Raw genomic sequence first — 22,508 nt, 5'->3', positions numbered from 1 at the left:
TAAGGCTGCCATAACAAACCACCACAAAGTGGGTGGCTTAAAACAAGAGAAATTCATTTTATCACAGTCCTGGAATGCAAAAATCCAAAATCAAGGTGTCAGTAGGGTCATGCCTCCCTTGAAAGCTCTAGGGAAGAATCCTCCAATCTCTGCTTTAGTCTTCACATGACTTTCTTCTCTGTGTCTCTCCTCTATGTATCCTTTTATCTTCCTATAAAGACACCTGTCATAAAATTTAGGGCCCAACTGAATTCGGAATGACCTCAAGATAATTAATTCCATCTGCAAGATGCTATTTCTAAATAAGGTAACATTCTGATATTCCAAGTGGACTTTAATTTGGGAGGTACATTATTTAATCCCTCTATAGGTAAGGATTACACTGAATCTATAGATCACTTTTCAGTGTATTGCCATCTTAACAATATTAAGCTTTCCAATCCATAAGCCCTGGATGTCTTTCCATTCATATGGCCTTCTTTAATCTCTTTCAGCAATGTTTTATACATTTCATTGTGCAAGTCTTGCACAAACTTGGTTACACTTATTCCTAAACATTTTATTCTTTTTTGATATTATAAATAAGATTGTTTTCTTAATTTCATTTTCAGATTGTTCATTTCTAGTGTGTGGAAACACAAATGATTTCTGCATGTTGATCTTGTATCCCACAACATTTACTAGTTCTAATAGAATTTTTATAGATTTCTTAGAATTTTCTCTGCTAGCAGAGATAGTTAGAATTTTCTCTGCTAGTATTTAGTTTTCATCCTTTCCAATTTGGATGTCTTTTATTTCTTTTTCTCGCCTAATTGCTCTAGCTAAACTTCCAATACAATGTTGAATGAAGTGGATAAAACAGACATCCTTGTCTTATTCCTGATTTTAGGGGGAAAGCTTTCAGTCTTTCAACAATAAATATGATGTCAACTATGGGTTTTACATAGATAACCTTTATCATGTTGAGGAATTCCTTTCTATTCCTAGTTTGCTGGGTATTTTTATTGTGAAAGAGTGTGACTTTTATTGTCAAATGCCTTTTCTGCATAAGTAAAAGTGTTCATGTGTTTTTTCCTTTCATTTTATTAATCCAGTGTTTCACAATGATTTAATATTTGTATGTTGAACCAGCCTTGCATTCCTGGGAAAAAATCCCACTTGGTCATGGTGGGATTTTAATATGCTGCTGGATTCATTTGCTAATATTTTGTTGAAGATTTATACATCTATATTCATAATGGATATTGGTCTAGAGTTTTCTTTTCTTGAGATGCCTTTGTCTGGTTTTGGTAGCAGAGTAATGCTGGCCTCACAGAATGAGTTAGAAAGTTTTCTATAAATCATAAAAAATGTTATAAAAAAAAGTTTTTCTATTTCTTTGAAATACTTTGAGAATAATTGGTGTTAATTCAAGTGCTTGGTAGCATTCACCAGTGAACCCATCTGGTCCTGGGCTTTCTTTGTTAGGAGATTTTTGATTATCCATTCAATCTCTTTACTTGTTATAGGTCTGTTAAGATTTTCTAGTTCTTCCTGAACCAGTTTTGGTAGTTTGTGTTTCTAGGAATTTGGCCATTTCATCTAGGTTACATGGTGTATAGTTGTTCATAGTATTCTATTATAATCCTTTATATGCCTGTACGATCTATAGTAATGTCCCGATTTCCATTCTTGATTTTAGTAATTGGACTCTGCTCTGATTTTTTTTCTTGGTCAGTCTAGTTAAAGGTTTGTCAATTTCATTGACCTCTACAAAGAACCAACTTCTGGTTTCATTGAATCTATCATTTTTCTTTTTCTCTATTCAGTTGTCTCTGCTCCAAACCTTATTATTTCTTCCTTCTGCTTGTTTTGGGTTTAGTTTGACCTTTTTTTTCCCTAGTTCCTTAAGGTAGAAGATTAGGTTATTGACATGAGATCTTTCTTCTTTTTAAATATAGATGTTTAGGTTTCCTTCTGAGTGCTGATTTTCACTGCCTCCCATAAGTTTTGGCATGTTGTATTTTCATTTTTATTCATCTAAATGTATTTTATAATTTCCCTTATGATTTTTTTCTTTGGCACATTGGTTGTTTGATGTGTTGTTTAATTTCCAGATATTTGTAAATGCTCCAGATCTATTTCTGTTATAGATTTCTAATTTCATTCCATTGTCAATGGAAAAGATGGTTTGTATATTTCCAACATTTTAAGTTTATTGGGATTTGTTTTGTGGCATAACATATGATCTTTTGTGGAGAATGTTCCATTTGTATTTGAGAAAAATATGTAGTCTGTTGTTGGGTAAAGTGTTCTATGTATATCAAATTCTTTCTTTTGCCTGCTCAAATCTGCTGTTGAACCCCAAAGTGAGATTTTTCATTTCAGCTATATACTTCTCAGCTCCAGAATTTCTATTTGGTTTGTTTTTATAATTTCTATCTCTTTATTGATATTTTCTCATAAGACATTGTTCTCCTACTTTCCTTTAGTTCTTTGTCCATGGTTTCCTTTGGCCCTTTAAGGCTATTTTAAATTTTTTTTAGCATTTTTTATTGATTTATAATCATTTTACAATGTTGTATCAAATTCCAGTGTAGAGCACAATTTTTCAGTTATACATGAACATATATATATTCATTGCCACCTTTTTTTCTCCATGAGCTACCATAAGATCTTGTATATATTTCCCTCTGCTATACAGTATAAACTGTTGATTTAAAATCTTTCTAGAAAAGCTCAATGTATGGATAGTTTTTGTTAATTTTTTTCCTGTGAATGGACCATACATTCTTCTTTCTTTGCATAACTCTTTTTTATTTTTTTAATTTATTTTTTATTTTTTAATGGGGGGGAGGTAATTTTAGGTGTATACATATATATATTTTTTTTTTTTTTAAACAGAGGTACTGGGAATTGAACCCAGGACTTCGTGCATGCTAGGCATGCACTTTACCACTGAGCTATACCCTCCCCCCATCCTGCATAACTCTTAATTTTTGGTTAAAAACTAAACAATTTGAGTATTATAATATAATCTCTCTGGAGATCAGATACTTTTGCCTCCTCAGAGTTTGTTGTTATTTGCTGTTGCTTATGGTTGTTTGTTTGCTTAGTGGATTTTCTGAACCTCTTTTTAAAGACTGTATTCTTCATCTTGTTTGGTTTTAGAAGTCTCTGTACCTTTAGCTTGTGGTCAGCTAGCAGTTAGACAGAGATTTCCTTAAGTGCTGAGAGCCTAAGAGAGAGGGAGGTGTTGGAGGGCATAAGGAGGAGGAGGAGGAGAAGAGAAGAGGAAAGAGAAAGGAAAATAAAAGAAAACAAAGAGAACAAGAAAAAACACAGTCTTTGAAGATTGGCTCTGTGTTTGGGCCCTCCTTCAACACAACCCAGCTGTTTACAACTCTGCCTTAGCCTTCACTTCCTGTGTGCCTTGAGCCTAAATACCAGCCAGAGGTGAAAACCTAGGGTATCCACAGATCTTTCTGAACATGCACTCTGCCCTGAACATGTGCATGGATTTCTCAGTTTCCTGTTACACATGAGATCTTGTCAAAGCCCTTACTTTTCAAAGAACTGTCTTCCAAATGATTCCTCCCCAGGCTTTCAGCATATCTAGGGTTTATTTCAACTTAATCTTTTAACCCAGGTGGCAGGGGCTTGTTCTTTTTAAATATGTTTTCAAGGAACACTCTCTATTTAGCCACTTTTCCATTCTGAGAGAGTTCTGAGTTAAGTAAAAGCATTATGAATTGGTCCTTCAAGGAACTCTCAGGTAGATCAAACCAGACAAACACAATTCCTTGGGAATTAGATCCACTCTTCTTCCTCCAGAATTGGATACCAACACTGAGAACATGGCTTGTTGTTTTCAATTCCAATGCTATACTGGGGAGGGAGTTGGTGTAAGGCTAAGTTAAAATACAACAGAGCTTTCTTACTCCTACCATGTTGAGTCTTTTCTTCCTTTTTTTTTTTTTTTTTTTTTGAGATAGTTTTTGCTTAGTTGCTCTGAACCTCTCTGGCTATCTTCCAAAGTTCTGACAAAGTTGATTCTGACAGAGTGTAGTAATATTAACATTGGCAGCATTTCAGATTATGAAAACTGGGAGGTTCATTTTTCAAAATAAGGCCTCTGAAAATAATCAGTGTCCAAAAGCCTAAGGCAATAGATTTTGTCCAAATATAAGAGAACTTGTTACTTTATACTTTGGGTGGCATTTCAACTCTGTATCCTCAAAGATCTTGGAATCACAGTATAACTAATCTGTACATGTGCTTTTGTAATGATCCAGCCATTTCTGATAAATAGTTTCTCTAGTTTATCATGACCATCAAGACTTTGGGCTAGGAGTAAGGAAATGCTGCAATCTGGCCCAGGCTTTATACATTAGTAATATCTACTACAGTTTTATTAAAAGGTATTTTGTTCATAAATCTTATGTCTTCCTTCCAGTGCATCAAGGCCCATGAAAATGACTACCAATTGGTCAGCTCCAATTGTGTGGCATGGCACTTACAATGAAGTAGTGTTGGAAGACTATTATGCAAGTCATAAAATTACTGTGGGGTTGACTGTGTTTTCTGTGGGAAGGTAAGTAATGCCAAATGTCCTTTACATTTAGCCCTTCTGTTGTAGAAAATGGAAGGTTATCAATAATCCCACCTCAAGAATCCAGAAAAAGTAGAACAAAATAAAACCAAAGAAAGCAAAAGTAAGGAAGTAATAAAGATGAAAATAGAAATCATGACATTGAAAACAGAAAAGCAATATATGTGGATTCTAAAAAAAAAAGACCACAAAAGAACTTATTTACAAAACAGAAACAGATGCACAGACACAGAGAACAGACTTACAGTTACCAGGGGTAAGGAGGGTGGCAAGGGATAAACTGGGAGTTCGAAATTTGCACCTCTTGGGGAGTGATGAAAATGTTAGGTATCTTGATTGTAGCTGTGGTTTCATAGGTGTATACAGCTATTAAAATTCATCAAATTGTATGTCTGAAATACGTGTAGTTTACTGCACAGGAATTATACCACAATAAAGTTGTTTTTAAAATAAGAAAACAGAAAAGCAATAGAGGAAAATCAATGAAACAAAAAGCTGGCTCTTTGAAAAAAATCAATAAAATCTATAATCATCCAGGAAGACTGGTAAAGAAAAAACACAAATTACCAGTGTCAGGAAAGAAACAGGATATATCACCTCAGACTTTGCAGACTTCAAAAGGATAATCAGGAAACACTATAAAACACTCTACACACATACATTTGACAACTTAGATGAAATGGACCTTAAAGGCACAAACAACCACAACTCACCCAACATGATATGGATCATTTGAATAGCCCAATAGCTATTGAGGAAGTAGAATTCATAATTTTAAAAACTCCCAAAGTCTCCAGGCCCAGATGGTTTAATTGGCAAATTCTACCAAATATTTAAAGAAGAATTAACATCAATTCTATACAACCTCTTCCAGAAAGGAGAAGAGGACAGAATACTTCCCAAATCATTTTTATGAAGCAAGTGCTGACTTGATATCAAAATCATACAAAGAAAGTACAAAACAGTATTAAGTTGAGCAATGTACATATCACCCTTTAAAATTACATAGTTTATCAACTTTAGAGTAACTTGTCAAATACTGATATTAAGTTTTATTTAAAAAGAAGAAAATAGAAAGGAAGGAGAGGGAGGAACCCTTACAGAAGAAGTGTCCTGTGTACCCCGTCCCTAGACCCATTCTGATCCCTCTGAGTTGCTGCCCCATGATGTGGACCAGGGCATAGAGACTGACCCCATGCTGGGGGCAGTGTTCCTACCTTCAGGGCGTAGATGGGGTTTCTGCTTCCTTCCCACCTCCCCTCAGTAGAACACACTGAGTCTTAGAAGGGTCCTATGTAGGTGGAGGGGCACTGAAATCAAAGCCTCATTAACTTCATCCTAAAACCCCCTCTCTGTGTTAAAGAACCTCCGAGGCATCGAGTCCCTCTGAAATTAGGAGTTAGGTAGGACTGAAAACAGGAGGATACACTGAAAGTATCTATATGGGACATTGAGACATGAATACCTGCTACAGGGATGAACAAGTAAGCCAATATAATAAAACAGAAAGCTCCATGCAAATGTTAAAGACTTTCTATTTATTGACAATGACATTGTCGAGCCACAAGGAAAGACTTCCATAAATGATGCATGAGTTGATGTCAACATGGGAAATTGAAATTGTACCTCTATAGCATATCATGTACAAGCCTATACAAACATCAATTCCCAGGTACTTTTAAGACTAAAAGTTAAAGGAAAAACTGTAGTATATCTTCATGAACTCAGGATAGGAAAAGATTTCTTAATCAAGACATTGAAAATATTAATCATAAAGGAAAAGGTCGGTAAGTCTGACTGTATTAAAAATTAACTTTATCTAAGAAAAAAATCAGAGGAACCCAAGTTGAGGGCCATTCTACAAAATACATGGTCAGGGTTATGACCAACAAGGAGAGAAATTGACAGAGTGGAGGAGACTAAAGAGACATAGTGACTAAATGCAGTGTGTATCTTGGATTGGATCCTGGAAACTAAAAAGGCCATTAGGGGAAAAATTGGTGAAATGTACGTAAAATCTGCGATTTGGTTAACTGTATTTTACCACTGATAATTTCCTAGTTTTGACAAATGTACTATGGTTATATAGTTAGGGAAAGAGAGTATATATGGGAGCTCGATAATTTATTTGCAAGTTTTCTGTAAACTTAATATCATTCCAAAATAAAAAGTTTTCTAAAAATTGAAAAAAAAATTTTGTTGTTGTCGTGTTAAGTGCCTGAAATAAGCATTTTTAAAATTGTAAATGCCTGACATTAAGCTTTTGATTAACTGTTGAGACATCCATCTCAAATAAATATACTGCCAGCCGTGTGACACACTTACTAACTGAACAACTAGATAAAGAGCCAGGTCACCCCACACATAAAATTCCCATTTCAGAAAGCCCAGGGTGACCTACATAACTGACCACTTGCATAACCCTGCTTTTTCCCTCCTTAGCTTTAACTTCCGCTCTTATGTTTTAAATTCACCAATAAAGAGTGAACTCACAAAACCCTAGGCACCCCACCCTTGACCCCAATAAAGGCAGAATCCCAAGTTCTCAAGTTCTCTCTCTCTCTCTCCACCTGTGACCTTGCTGTGTGGCCCCAGGCATGCTTTGTACTCTCCTGGACTTGTGACTGAAAAAGCTTGTTTTCTCAAAGTTCCCTGGTGGTTGTTGTTGAGGTTCATCTTGCAATCATACTAAGAATGCCAAGGGCTGGTCCAGCCACAACATTGGCTCTGGTAGGGGAAATGTCTCTTGGGGCCTCGCGGGGGGGGGGGGGTGCAGAGGTTGGGGGCAGAGGGGGAGGGTGTCTCACCACAAGTAGTAGGGATTCAGGTGAGTGCCCCCAGGCATTCCTAGCCAATAGCATCACTATCAATAGGCTGAGACTCACACAAAACAGCCTATATCACATCATACACAAAAATTAATTCAAATGGATAATACTTAAATATGAAAGATAAAACAATAAAGCTACTAGAAGAAAATGGAGGAGAATATTTTCACTTCGTTGAAGAGGCAGAGATTTTTGAAACATGATACAAAAGCCCTAACCATAAAAGAAATGTGGATAAATTGGACTTCTTTGGATTTGAGTTGCTAGTTTCCAGCTCAGTACAATATTTTAAGTGGTATTTTTCATAATGTACTTAATACTTTTAGACAGTCCAAGCTAGAAAGTTTTCTCCTGACCCATCTGGTTTTTTTTTTTTACTTTTAAAAATGTTTTGTGGTTTTTTTGGGGGGATAATTAGGCTTATTTATTTGTTTGTTATTGTTATTTTTTTAACAGAGGTACTGGGGATTGAACCCAGGACCTCGTACATGCTATGCACGCCTTCTACCACTGAGCTATACCCATCCTCCCCCAAACTTATTTTTAATGATTATATAAACATCATTTGAAGCTAAGCCACATATATTACCTTTCCTTTTTTTGAATTTACCTGAGGCCATTTATTACTCTGAGAATCTTTAACTGGGTGGAGAGACTGGAAATGAGAAAGTTTTGTTTTCCAATCCAGCAATCTTAGCACCATTTTAAAAGGCACAAGGTAAAATAAGACAGACAAAGCAGACAGTGGCTACAGTGCACACCACCTCTGACCTTTTATGAATAACTACTCAAAATGGATGCCACAGATATCAATAACTGCTTCCGCAATGGCCCATGACCTTTCCTGCCTACAACCTCCAGAGCAAGTCCCTATTGCTCTGATAACCCTGAAAACGCTGGCTCTCATTTTGCGCAGGGCTCTGTGCAGTTTCCTGATCTCACCAAGTTTCATTCTCTCTCCTGAGGAGCTCCTCTCCTCTCCTGTGATCCACACAACCTCATCAGGGAACAGAAAGGCAGATAATTTCACTTTCTTTTACACTGCTTAAATACAACTCAAGAAGTGTAATCTAATGTTTGGCTGCTTAGTAGCATTTTTAGATAAACTACAGTGTAATTTAAATAGTATGTGTTCCACTAAAATGTAATATGATGAACTTAATTGTTTCTTATTTACTTCACAGATACACCGACCACTATTTGCACACATTTTTATCATCTGCTGATAGATTTTTTATGGTAGGCCAGAAAGTCATAATCTATGTCCTAATAGATGACTTCTTCAAGATGCCTTGGCTAGAGCTGAGTCCTCTCCGTTCAATCAAAATTTTTGAAATAAGGAGAGAAAAGAGATGGCAAGATATCAGTATGATGCGCATGAAGACCATCAGTGAACATATTGTAGATCACATCCAATATGAAGTTGACTTCCTCTTCTGCATGGATGTGGACCAAATCTTTGTAAGCAACTATGGACTGGAGACTCTGGGGGAATCAGTAGCTCAGTTACATGCTTATTGGTATAAGGCAAGTCCTACAGAGGTACCTTATGAGAGAAGACAGTTATCAGAAGCATATATACCTATTGGTGAGGGAGATTTTTATTACCATGCTGCTGTATTTGGGGGCACTCCCATTCAGGTTCTCAATATTGCCAGGGAATGCTTCAAAGGAATCTTGAATGACAAGAAAAATAACATTGAAGCAGTGTGGCATGATGAAAGTCACTTAAACAAGTATTTCTTTCTCCATAAACCCACTAAACTCTTGTCCCCGGAATACTGCTGGGATAGGTTTAAATATAGTGATCATGAGATTCACAATGTCAAAGTCTCGTGGGCTATTAAAAATTATGAATATTTTAGAAGGGCAGTGTAACTTTATAGCCCTTCCCCTTCCTTCATGTTCCTGAATTTAAAGGCACCATTTTGTCTTAGTCCTTAAAAAATTACTACTCAACAAATTTTAGCACTAAAAGAAAATTTCACTAACAAAATGGCAAGCCCACCAACACACTCTATTCATACTCTCCCTCACACTTATTTTGAATTATGTAACATGGGATATAGCAGTTGCAGAATGAATGTATTGACATCAGATGGAGTATAGTGAGTGTTTTCACAACCTTCATCCACTGATGGTACAAATTAAACTGGAACGATCTCTATGGAAAACAATTCAGCAATATTTACTTAAATTTTAAATGGGTTTAAATTGACACAACAATTCCATTTCTAGGAATTTATCCTGCAGCATAGTTCAACATGTGCTCATAGAGCATGTTTAAGTATTTTCACTGTGGCATTTCTCAGAATAGCAATGACAATAAACAACCAAAATCTCTAGCAATAGAAAACTGAAATAAATCATGATACAGTCATATAACGAAATACAGTTCACTAGAAAAAGAATGAGTCAGATGCAGGAGATGTACTGGAATGATCTTCACAGTATACTGATAAGTGAGATATTCAAAGTACTGAAGAGTGTTTTTACCATCCTGCCATTTGTGTGAAAGGGGGAACTATATACTTAAAAATGTACATATGCGTTCAGGACACAGAATAGTTATGGACTAAAACGCAAGAAACTGAACACAGTGGCTGCCAATGGGGATGGGATAATGTACGGAAAAACCAGGTGTGCTGAGGTGGAAGAAGATTTAGTATACATTACATAAACTTTTTTCGGTTAGAATGTGTGTCTTTCTTTTCCAATAAGGAAAACTATGTTCAAAGAAGGGCAAAATAAAGGTGAATGCTATCTCAAATGAAGAGTGACTATGTCAGGAAGTGCCATTCCATTTGATTATCCTTGTCTCCTTTGTGCTCTTTTGCACTTGACAAATTTTTATAACATGAAATTGTGTTACCTCCATAATCAGAAAAATAAGTACTTTAAAAACATTCTAAGAAAGCATAAGAAGAAATTAGCTTTACCTGGGATAATCGGACAACGCTTGAAAAGGGATGAAGAAAAAGATATTGCACGTTTTCTGTCATTCATATACACACACACCAAGCACATCATTCAAAATACATTTCTGTAAGTAAAAGTCATTCGTCAAAACAAGGTCAGGAAGTACAACAAAGGAAGCTAAAAGCAAACGATTTTTTAAGGCCTTTAGTTTTTCAATTCGGACAAAGTTCTACCATCTAGTAGCCATGAGAAAAACTTGCCACCAAATGTATCATTATGACAGTATCATTATGACTTTCTTATGTTTCCATCATCAAAAGAATGGTGACATCACTGTTAGCAGGAGACTCAAACACCAGGAAAGTATTATACAATATCTGATAATTTTAACAGAGACCCTAAAATATAATGCTTGGGAAACTTCTTAGGACTTTCCTTATATTACCAAAACTAAAGGTAAGGCTTTTAGGAAGGAACTGTATGAAAGTTTGGATGATCTGGCAAAATCATAGGTGTGGATCACCCCCAAACCTGAGCATTAAAAATATATTGTACAAGGCGGGGAGGATATAGCTCAAGTGGAGGAAGGCAAGCTTAGCATGCATGAGGTCCTGGGTTCAATCCCCAGTATCCCCATTTGAAAAAAAAAAAAAAAACTAAAAATAAATAAATAAATAGAACCTAATGACCTTCCCGCTCCCAGAATAAATAAATCAATAAATTTTAAAATAATAATAATTTAAAATATATACAGTATAAAATAGGTGACACATCAACAAACATATTACTGGTCTTTAAAAATAATGTCACTGAGGGCAGATTGTCAGAAAATAATCTGGCTAAATGGAATCCTACCACACAGGGCATTAGTAATGGTCTTAAAATTTAAAAGGTGGTCATTTCACATTGCAGGGAAACTAAAATTGTGCCCAGTTATAGCCTTCTCAGTCTAGTATTACCTACAGAAGAACTGTAAGATAGAAATATAATGCAAACCACGTTTGTAACTTTAAATATTCTAGGAGCTACTCTACAAAAATGTAAAAAGAAACATGAAATTCATTTTAATCATATTTCATTTAACCCACTATATCTAGAATTTCATTTCAACATGTAGTCCATATAAACAACTATAAATGAGATATCTCATAATATTTTTTTTTCATACTGAGTCTTCAAAGTCCACTATTTGGTCTAGCAATATTTCAAGTACTCACTAGTCACTTGTTGCTAGTGGCTACCATAAAACATCTTGCTCATTAAATAAGTGTTCAAAAAATAATTATCAGAGACCTCCACTGTACTTTAACACATAACCCAAAAGCGGGACCTGTTCTTGGATAATGCCTACTTGTAAACAGAAATCTTGCCTGACACCTTCAACACAAGCTCAGTACATTGGCTGAAGTCAAATATTCCATTTTAGAGCTTAATTTAGATATTTAATCACTGTTTACAAGGATATACCTTTGAAAGAACTCATATATTTTTAGGCTACTGGTCCTATAGACTTTGAATAAATTATCAGTCTTAATATCTTTGTGAGGAAAAAAAATACGTAAATAAACTTTGGGGGCAGAATATATTCCAACGCATAAAGATGTCTTCTAAGTACCTCATTTTATTGTCACAGAAGCACAAGTGAAACAGAATGAGAATTTTATTGAATTTTCTTTACATAATCAGGGTGCACCTTGAGAAAGGAATACAAAAAGAATGTCACAGACATGTTGCAAATGGATCCATCCTAAGTGGCGCATCCTAAGGGAGATCTCTGCAGCCACTTCAAACAGAATGGGTGGTTCCCCTGACTCAAGTCTGCCTTCTTCCTAAGGCTGAGCATCCTGGAATCAGATACTTGGATGGGTGGCCTAATTTCCATAAATTAATCTGTTATTAGAAGATGGCAAGAAAGTTATTTTTTACTTCCCCCCAAAACTTTTCTTCTTTTTTTTCCTAACAGAGATTGAATATCAAATGGAAAATGCTGTCATTGATTGCATTTGCTTTATCCCTGATGGTGATTAAGCATCATTTCCGGTAAATACAAAAGACTGATGAGTCATTACCTTTAATGATCGGCAGAGTTGATCTGAAATGCTGAGTTTTGCCCCCAAAATATTAATAAATACTCCCTAAATTAATCAGAAATTACTTTACCTTTGGGGAACAAACCAAATAATAAATATATTAATTATTTTATTTTCAATATTCAACAAATATTTAATGAACACCTTCTTGGTCCTTGGCCCTGTTCTGAATGCTGGGAAAACAGTGCCTACTCTTATGAAGCTTTAAATTCTAGGTGGAGAAGATGGACAAATAAGCAAAGAAATATATGCTATAATGTCAGGAGCATTGTATCTTATGTAATAATACTATGAAGAAAGAAATAAGGCAAGATAAGAGGATAGAGTGTATTATGGGACTATTTTAGATACATTTTAAATTATACCAAAATTCTATCTAATAGGAATAAGACTCAAAGTAACCTGCTATAGAAACACAGCTATACTGGGAACAAATTTGTTAACCTGCTAAAATTCTCACATAGAAAAGTTCAAATTCTCCCCTCCTCCATGCCTTCCTTCTTATGATCTTTTTAAAATACGCCATGCAAGGCTACTGAATGCTATCTGAACAGCTATGTCGTGGGAGCCAATGTCTTTTAAAATTAACCCTATTGTTTTGGTATCATGTTCTACATGTCATTTGCCCTCCTGAGGTATTGTACATTAATAGAAAGGACTCACGGTCACTTGTAATACTGTTAATACCATCTTTTTGAAAATAATAATGTGCTATCTTAGTCAAAAAGAAAATAATAGGCCATAAGCTCACTGCAGGCCTGGATTCCAGATCTTGAATGCCATGTCAGAACTAGAAGCCATGTATTCCAGAACAGTAGCATTACGCCTGCATATAGGAGAAGTTTAGTAATTACCTGGCTAACAGGTGAGTGAATGAATGGATCTGAATTCTAGATTTTTTGGTTGTTCTAATTGCAATAGGCATTGGTTCACATTTAACACTAAAATGCCTCTTTTCATGTATCCAAAGAATAAAGAAGTACCTACAGAAGATTAATCTCTGCTGGTAAGAATCTTTGTTCTGTAAGTATTTTACAAACTGTATGGAGGGCAAACTGTCCGAAGTCAAGTGGGTTCTAATGGTAATGGCAGTCAGAAAGAACAGAAGACTAGACTGAATTCTCTAGGGGCAACCACTGATAAATTTCTTAGGTATCAGTTCAGAAATACTCTATGAACATGCATGTATATACATATATATGAGCTGTATGTACGAGTATATGTGAACATCTCGTAATTTTGCTCACTTAACACACTCACCTGCTTACCAGACAAGTTTTTGACATTTGCTATAGTTTATCTCCATCCAGGATAATATTTTTCTTTAGCTTGATAGCCCCTTTTTGTCAAACATGTTTTCTGTCATTGACCATTGTGTAGGGTCTGAGAAATTAGTGATACCAATCCTTAAAAATCACTTTTTTTTAAAGTTCTCCATTTGTCACTTTAATTTTGAATGATGTTGGGCATGGACAATTTGGATTTTGAAAAGGCACAAGTCTTGACCAATCCCACAATGAAATATGTTTGGCTAAAAACATCTTTGAAATGTCAGAAAGGGATACACTTTTAAAGCTATTTTTTAATATTTGATTTTGAAATATTATAGATTCACACAGGAAGTTACAAAGTTAGTACCAAGAAGTCACATATAACCTTCACCCAATTTCCCCCAATGTTACATCTTACATACTCGTCATGCAGTAACAAAACAGGAAATCAATGTTGGGCCAATGCATGTGTATAAGTATATGACATTTTATCACATGTGTAGATTCATGGAACCTCCACAGCCATCGAGATACAAAACTATTCTATCACCACAAAGATCTCCTCTGAGCTGCCATTTATACATACACCCAACTCCTCTCCTTGACTCTCCCTAACCCCTAGTACCACTAATCTATTTTTGTCTCTATAATTTCATCACTTTGAGAATGCTTTATAAGTGGAATTACACAGTATATGATCTATTGAGAGGAGCTTTTTTTCACTCAGCATAATGCCTTGAGATTTGGTCAGGTTGTTGTTTATATCAATAGGTCATTCCTTTTTCTGCTATGTTGTATTCCACGAAGAGATGTACCAAAGTTTGTTTAAGCATTCACTTATTGCGGGACATTTTGATTGACAGTTCTTATAGCACCTAAAAAATACTATTCTACTTCCTTTTGGGTCCCTGGTTTCTGATAGGAAATCCACTTTCACTCAGATTATTTTTCCCCTTAGGTCAATCATTTCTCTCTGACTGCTTTTAAGAACTTTTTCATCTTTAGTTTTGAGAAATTTGACTATCCTTAGGTTTATCCTATTTGGGATTCACTCAGCTTCTTGAATCCATACGTTTGTGTCTTTTGCCAAATTTTAGGCAGTGTTTGGCCATTTTAAAAATAACTTTCAGCCCCATCTTCTTTCTTTCCCTCTAAGACTCCAATTATATGAATATTAGATGTTTTGTTATAGTCCCACATGTCTCTGAGGTGCTATTCTTTTTTTTTTTTTTTTTTTTTTTCAGTTTCTTTCTCTCGGTTGCTCAACTTGAATGATTTCCATTATTCTACCTTCAAGTTCACCAAATCTCTCCCTCACCTTTGCCATTATACTGTTAAGCCTATCCATTGAGTTTTTATTTCATGAATTGCATTTTTAAGTTCTAAAATTTATATATGATCCTTCATTATCTTCGATTTTCTGTGTCTTTGACTTTCCATTTCTTTGCTGTGACTTTCTATTTTTTCATGTTTCAAGTGTTTACTCATTGAAGCATTTTTACAATGGCTGGTTTAAAATCCTTGTCAGATAATACTAATATTTGTGTTATCAAGACATCTGGATATTGTCCTTTCTCACTCAAGTTGAGATCTTCCTGATTCTTGGTATGACAAGTGATTTTTTTTTTAATTGAAACCTGGACATTTTGGGTATTATGAGATTCTGGATCTTGTTTAAATCTTGTATTTTCACAGGCATCCTCTGATAGTCCTCCAGCTGGGAAATGGGTCAGCCCTTCCCCACTGCTGTCAGTTGAGGGGTGAAATTTCAGGTTCTTAACTCTGTCTCCACTGGAACTTGAGGGGAAGGACTCCTTGTTACTAATGAGTGGGGATGAGAGTTTAGGCTCCCCACATGGTCTCCACTTACACTGACCACAGGGAGGTGGCCATAGTCACTGAGCAGTGGTGAGGTTCTAACCCCCACTAGCTTCCAACTCCATACCAGTGGCGAGGGGAGGGGAGCCTCATTACAGTCTGGCGAGGATGGAAGGTTAGGTTCTCCCCCTGGCCTTTGCTGGAGGGATGGGTATGGGGCCACAGTTTTTCTGTGGTATTGGGCCTGGAGTACAGTAAGTAGTGTCTAAAAGTTTTCTGTCGTGCTAGGTTGCCCTTTTCCTGGTCCTTTAGTTATAAAGAGCAGACTTTTCTCAGGGCTCTTTTTGTGTCTACACCCATGGGCATTTCTGGGTTGCAGGCTTCTCTAGCATCTAATGTGGGATGTATGTGGCAGAAAACCCAGAGAATTTACTGCCATGTCAATCCTTGAGCTCTGAGGTGCCTACCTGAACTGCCTTCTTCTCTGTCAGAGTCTTTTATCTAGGAGTTTTAGCTATACTTAGTGGTATTCCATTTTTCTGGAAGCACAAGTCCCTTAAAGTTATTCTTATTTTACAAAAATCCCCAGTTTATGAAAGGGAATTCCCTTATAACTCTGTTAATTACATAATTAACTTAAAAGGACAACAAAACCTTAGATGCATCCTGTCTGTAAGTGGAAATCAAAGGCAAACATCTGGACCCCCTACTCCAACCTCTTTATTTCAATACATAAGAGTATTTATTACATAATAAAGCCACTAATGTTTGATAAATCAAATCTCCATTTTTGCATGAATATGCATTATTTTTCTGGCTCTGCTAATTTTTAAAATATATTCCTCCCTTCAAGAACCATACTGTTCCCTGCCTTCCTGTCCTTGGTCATAACACCTTCACCCTACACGACTTTCCTGATGTAGTGCTTACACTTCCAGAATCAGTTTACGTATTTCTTTTCCAAACGGCTTCCCTTAACCCTAAATTTAGACTGGATGCTCCATTTATATATGCTCCCATGGAGATCTGTTTCCCCTTTTAGCCCTTATCACTCTGTGCTGTAATTATCTATTTAATATTATCTTTCTTTCTAGTCTATCAGCTTCCTGAGGGCAGGAGCTGATCTAAATGTTCATGGTTATAGAACCAGCACCAAACAGTGCCTGTCATTTTATAGGGGTGCAGTATATATTTGTTGAATTAGCTGATTACTCTTAATTTTCTCTTTGTACCCAGGGATCAAGAAGCAGAAGAACCTCAGCTCTCAAAGTGGTTTAATCCTAAGTAAGAACAAAAAATTCTGCTCATAAAAGGATAATAATAACTCTATTTGTATGGGGAAGTTTTATTTTTCATCATCAAATTTTAGCTATCCTGGGAGATTTTCAGGACTTGGGATTTTTATTTTCAAGGCCTTTATATACAATCCTAGGGATTATTTATCAAGAATTCGGCAATTAAGGGTCATAATGAGAAAGCTGTTATCTAGTTTAACATTCCTGGTTTTATTAGTGGAAAGAAACAAAAATCTCTTTAGTAATGACCTGAAAATGCCATTAATGACTCCTCTTGATTTTTACATTAGCACTCAAGAGAATTTTGTTCTTTAGAATGGCTGTATACCGTAATTTATTTAGCCAATTCTCTGTTGGTTTTGTACTGTTTGCAATTGGGAACTATTGTAAGTAATATTTCCATGAATATCCTTGTATATATATTTTTATAAACTGTTGTGTTGATTTATCTATAAGATAAATTTCCATCACAGCATCATTGGTTTAAGAGGATATAAACATTTTAAATTTTGATTCAGGTTGCTAAATTGCCCTTTAATAATTATGCTATTTATTTTCTAATCTATAGGGGATATATGTTAATAGTATTTCATTTGTTTTATATATCTGTGTTTTATTCTAGTAATATCAAACATTTTATTGCTTGCAAAACTGTTAGTTAAAATATCTCAATTCAATTTGTATTTCTGTAATTATTATTGAATTTGAGCATCTTCTAGGGTTATTATTTATCTGTATTTCATCTTATGTGAATTTCTTTTTTATATTTATATTTTTAATGGACTGCTGGTGTACAGAATTAGATTTAAAAATAATCCTTGCTTCATGACTCACTTTCATCATTAGCTCATGCAAAATCCACTTATTTATTTGTGTGCTTTCTTGTTTTGCTTATTTTTAATAAAAACAAAAATTACAAACTTCAATGACTTAAACATCCAGCTTTGTGTCTTTTCCAATACCCTCACTCCGTCTCCCTGCCCTACTCCCTGAAACAACCATCCTGAACCTGGCTCATCATCCCCTTGCTTTCTTTTTTTCAGTATAAATTTATATCCTCCTTATATATTCTGGAAAAAGTCTGTTTTTTAATTTTAGTTCTTTATAACTTTATAAAGAGGATATTATGCTGTATGGAATCTTCAGGGACTTATTTTTTCCCTTAATATTATATTGCTAAAATTCATCCCCAAACTGTATATCACTGTCATTCACTTTGACAGCTGCATAACAATTGACTGTGGAAATATACCACAGTTTGTTCATCCACTGCTTGGTTAAAAGGAACTTGAATTGTTTCTAGGTTTCTGTTATTATGAGCATTAAGAACAAATGCTCTTTTAAGATGCCTTTCTGAAGAGTTCAAACAGTTTAAAAGATTGAGCTCTGACTGCAGCTTAAACAGAAAAAAATTATAGATAAAATAGCTGCTTAATATCTTCAACATTTCTTTTCCCTCACTCCACTCGAATCGTACTGGTGTCCTGAATATTCCTCAGCTATACCAAGCATGCTCTGACCTTAGGACCTTTGCACCTTCTGTTCTTCCTGCATGAACCATGCATCCTCTATATAGTCAGATGGCTCATTCTTTCACTTCTATGACACTCAAGGTTATTTTATCAGTGAAGCCTTCTCCAACAGCCCATATAAAGTGGCATCTCCCATTTCCTTTCTGCCTCACCCAGTTTTATTTTTCTCCATTGCCCTTAGCAACATCTGGCATACTATTTATTTGCTCATTTATTCATTCTCTGCCTCTCCCAATAGAATGTGACTAGAAAAAAATCCTAGACATAGTTGAGGCTCAATATTTGTAGAATAAATAAATACATGAAAAATCTTGATTAATTCAAACAATAGCACTTTCATAACATAAAATACCATACATAATAGTAGACAGCTTTCTTTAATTGGAAGGTTTGTGCTTTACTGTTAAGCATCAAATTGGCTGATAATGTAAAATAAAGTGGTATCTTCAATATTGAGATATCAGGGGAAAAGCTCATTTGGAGTAGTTGTTCAATTGAAAAAAATTATAGCTTAAAGTAAATATGAAAGAATAAATGTCTCACAACAGCCAAGAGAAGTGTGAAAAATAAAAAACGTAAGAGGATTTTGTCTTAACAAATATCAGAACATATTGTAACACCACTGCGGTCAAATCAGTACGGAATAGATCAGAACAGTAAATCCAGAATTAGATCACAGTATATATGAAAGTTGATATATAACAAAGATGGTATTTTAAATCAGTGAGGAAAGGATGGATGATTTCATAAATTATGCTGGCACTACTGGCAATCAAAATGGGGACAAAAATTGGATTCTCCATCCTATGCCATATTCCTGATAGATTAAAGATTTAAATGTAAAAAATAAAGTGATAAAAAATCTTGTTAGAAAATCAATAAGACAACATGTAAAATCTAGGGAAGAAGGAGAGCTTAATGTTGGAAACCTAGTAGCTATTTTAAAAGATATATTTCACTATATAAAATTTGTAAGCTTTATTTGGTTTCAAAACAAAAAATTAATAGACAAGAAAATCATCTGGGAAAAATTATTTGTGACATAGATTATAGAGTAATTTTATCTAAATACAAGGAACTCTTACAAATTGCTGAGAAAAATTAACAATAGAAAAATATGAAACTCACAGAAGGATAAATCAAGATAGCCAATAAGCATATGAAAAGATGCTCAAATTCACTAGAAATCAGAGAAATGTAAAATAATGTAATAATGAGCTATTCTTTATGCCCATAAAATTGAAAATTTTTTAAATCTATAGTCTAATAGTGTAGGGGAAATGCTGGTGGAAATGTAAAGTATTACAGCCTTTTAAAAAATAATTGGGTAACAACTATTAAATATGAATATACATACACAGCAATCCTACGCCTAGGACCAGGCAGTAAAAATAACAGCAACAATACACAAAGACATAAGATTGAGAAAGTTTATTGTATTATTTTTCATAGTGAGAAAAATCCCAGAAATAAAATGAATACCTATTCGTAAGGAAATGGCTAAACTATACATTGTGAGTTTTGTATTTTTCTTTTGAATTGTTAATTTTTCTCAGCAATTTATAAGAGTTCCTTGTATTTAGATAATTACTCTATAATCACAGTTTCTTCCAGGTTGCAGTGCAGGGGCCTTAAAGCATTAAGGAAAAAGTGAAAAGAGGATACTCTGGACCTTCTAGGAAAAGAGAAGGGAGGAAGAGGAAAAGGAGAAGCATGGGGAAGAAAGGAAGATATACAAGGAAACCCTGGTGCTCTCTGCTTTAGGCAATAATCAGAGAAATGTTCAGACACTGGGCTGCTTCAGTTTAAGCTGCAGTCAGAGCTCAAAGGAAAAAACCCCTGGGCTCAAAAGGCAGTATGGTGTAAAGACTAGAGCAGAGATTCTGAAGCTCAATTGGCTGATTTTTTCTGTTTTATTTTGTTTTTTTATGAGGGGGAGGTAATTGGGTTTATTTATTTATTTATATTTGGAGGAGGTACTGGGGATTTAACCCAGGACCTCGTGCATGCCAAGCATGAGCTCTACCACTTGAGCTATACCCTCTCCCTCCAACTGGCTGATCTTAAACCCTGACTTTACCATTCGCTATGTGACACTAAGCAATTTATTCAACCAATCTGTGCCTAAATTTCCTGGTATGAAAAAAAGGGATAGCAACAGTACTTATAGGACACTGCAAGGAATAAATGAGTAATGTAAAGCACTTAATCACTGTGCCTGACACATAGTAAGTACTTGATAATCAGTAGCTACTATCACTTGGACAACAACTTTTCCTGTCATGATAAAGTGGTACCTGCTTAATTTGTTTCTTTTTTGTTCAACAGAAAACGTCCTGATGTAATAACAACAACTGGCTGGCTTGCTCCAGTCATATGGCAAGGAACTTACGATAGACAAGTCCTGGAAAAATATTACAAAAGGCTGAACATTACCATAGGCTTGGCTGTAGACGCTTCTGGAAAGTAGGTGCTACTAAAAGTCATTCTTTTTTGTTTTGGAAAATGTGGATTAGCACCCATGGACTATCTACATTCAAAGAGCTATTCATAATTAACTCTGATTATTATTTCTGGCTGCCCTGTGTCATTATTTTTAGGGGTTATTTTCTCCAGTCGTTGCTGAGTCCTTAACACTACTTGGGAATCTTTCCATTAATACCCAGTTAGCTTTTTTCTTTTCTTTACAACAAACTTTGTGGCTCTTCTCAGGCCCTCAAGGTCAGTGCATTCTCTTTCACTAACCAAGACAGGTAAGTTCTAAACCCAACTGCTCTACCTTTACTTATTGGGTATTTCTTTAGCAACAATGACACATGTGTTAGCACATTTAAATGACAGGTAATCGCTTGTTGATTTTTAATAAAATAAGTCTTTTCTGGGTTTTTTTTTTTTTTATGTTTCACAGGTTTTCATATCAAGACCTGCAACAGTTCATCCAGTCCGCTAATAAGCACTTTATGATTGGCTACAGTGTTATCTTTTACATCTTGGTGGATAGCTTCTCCAGAGTCCCTCCCATAGTGTTAGGTCCCCTTCGAACATTTAAAGTATTTTTGATATTCAGAGATAGTATGTGGGAAGACCTTAATTTCATATACATGAAGAATTTACATGACTACATCATAGCACACATCCAGCATGAAGTCAACTTTCTCTTCATTATGACTGCAAACCAGATCTTCAAAGATGACTTTGGAGTGGAAACCCTGGGAAAATCTGTAGCTCAACTTAGTGCATGGTGGTATTTTAAAAATGTTAAAAATTTCCCTTATGAGAGAAGATCTAAATCAGCAGCTTTCATCCCTTTTGAAGAAGGAGATTTCTATTACCATAGTGCAATTTTTGGTGGCACAGTCCAGGAGGTTTTAGAACTCATTACGGAATATCAGAAAGGAGCTATTCAAGACACCAAAAATGGACTTAGCAGCACATATGAACATCACCTAAACAAATATTTTTTTATCAAGAAACCCACTAAGTTGTTATCACCAGAATACAATTGGGATCCAAGTTTTAGAACTCCTCCACAAATTAAATGTGTTAAGATAGCATGGCAGTCAAAAGGGGTTTGATGGTTATACCATTAGATTTGTGGATTAATACACTAATTACAATAACTCCTCAAATATAAAACATTAAAATTTTCAGCATTTTAGAAACTTACAAAAAATGTACAATCTTCTCAAATAAATTATTTTTTCTCCTTGAAATTTTTAACCATCCAAATCTACCTATGCTGGATTAAGAATAAATGGTGTTCATTATAAACCGACTATATTTCAAAAAAAAAAAAGAATGCAAATTTAAAAAAGAATAAATGATGTTAATTTAATGTTAATACACAGTAATGTTATTATATATTTATATAATAAACAATGTAGAAATACTTTTGGAGGCATAAATGGCATGGTAGTTCAGGAAAGGGAGTAATTACCTCCATAAGAATCTTTATGTAGTAATACCCACTATGTTTCCATAAATTAGTGAGGCATTATGCATAGTTACAAGAACTGGAGGTCCTAAAGTCAAAAGAAGTTATTATTTTAATCCCCTTTCACAGGAGAAAAACTGAGGCTTAGTAAGTATTCTATTAAAAATAAGGATTATTGACTATTACAACACTAAAATTATGAGGAATATTCATGATGACTGTGGCAGGCA

The 22,508-nt window shown here is 35.0% G+C and overlaps 2 protein-coding genes across 2 annotated transcripts; both read left to right on the top strand.

Moving 5' to 3' along the window:
* Positions 1 to 4,454: 4,454 nt before the first annotated feature.
* Positions 4,455 to 9,297, top strand: LOC105104640 (N-acetyllactosaminide alpha-1,3-galactosyltransferase). Its single transcript, XM_031449567.2, has 2 exons — positions 4,455 to 4,573; positions 8,604 to 9,297. Exons 1-2 carry the CDS (start codon positions 4,455 to 4,457, stop codon positions 9,295 to 9,297), a joined length of 813 nt encoding a protein of 270 aa, XP_031305427.2.
* A 6,257-nt stretch (positions 9,298 to 15,554) lies between these two features.
* LOC105104649 (N-acetyllactosaminide alpha-1,3-galactosyltransferase-like 1) lies at positions 15,555 to 21,919 on the top strand. The gene is made up of 4 exons (XM_010998403.1): positions 15,555 to 15,607; positions 16,754 to 16,801; positions 20,673 to 20,810; positions 21,253 to 21,919. The coding sequence occupies exons 1-4, from the start codon at positions 15,555 to 15,557 to the stop codon at positions 21,917 to 21,919; spliced, it is 906 nt and encodes a 301-aa protein (XP_010996705.1).
* The last annotated feature ends 589 nt before the right edge of the window (positions 21,920 to 22,508 follow it).

Source organism: Camelus dromedarius, chromosome 10 (assembly GCF_036321535.1).
Source record: "Camelus dromedarius isolate mCamDro1 chromosome 10, mCamDro1.pat, whole genome shotgun sequence".
In the NCBI taxonomy this organism is placed as follows: Eukaryota; Metazoa; Chordata; class Mammalia; order Artiodactyla; family Camelidae; genus Camelus; species Camelus dromedarius.
The sequence above is the reverse complement of the archived record's forward strand: the minus strand, read 5'-3'. Positions and strand labels throughout refer to the sequence as shown.

What these genes read in the sequence shown, in the direction of transcription:
- LOC105104640 (XM_031449567.2), top strand. Translation starts at nt 4,455, where the DNA reads ATGACTACCAATTGGTCAGCTCCAATTGTGTGGCATGGCACTTACAAT. An exon ending in ACTGTGTTTTCTGTGGGAAG is followed by an intron (nt 4,574 to 8,603) that starts GTAAGTAATGCC and finishes TTTACTTCACAG; the next exon opens with ATACACCGACCACTATTTGC.
- LOC105104649 (XM_010998403.1), top strand. Translation starts at nt 15,555, where the DNA reads ATGGTCTCCACTTACACTGACCACAGGGAGGTGGCCATAGTCACTGAG. An exon ending in TCAAAGTGGTTTAATCCTAA is followed by an intron (nt 16,802 to 20,672) that starts GTAAGAACAAAA and finishes TTTGTTCAACAG; the next exon opens with AAAACGTCCTGATGTAATAA. An exon ending in GCTGTAGACGCTTCTGGAAA is followed by an intron (nt 20,811 to 21,252) that starts GTAGGTGCTACT and finishes TATGTTTCACAG; the next exon opens with GTTTTCATATCAAGACCTGC.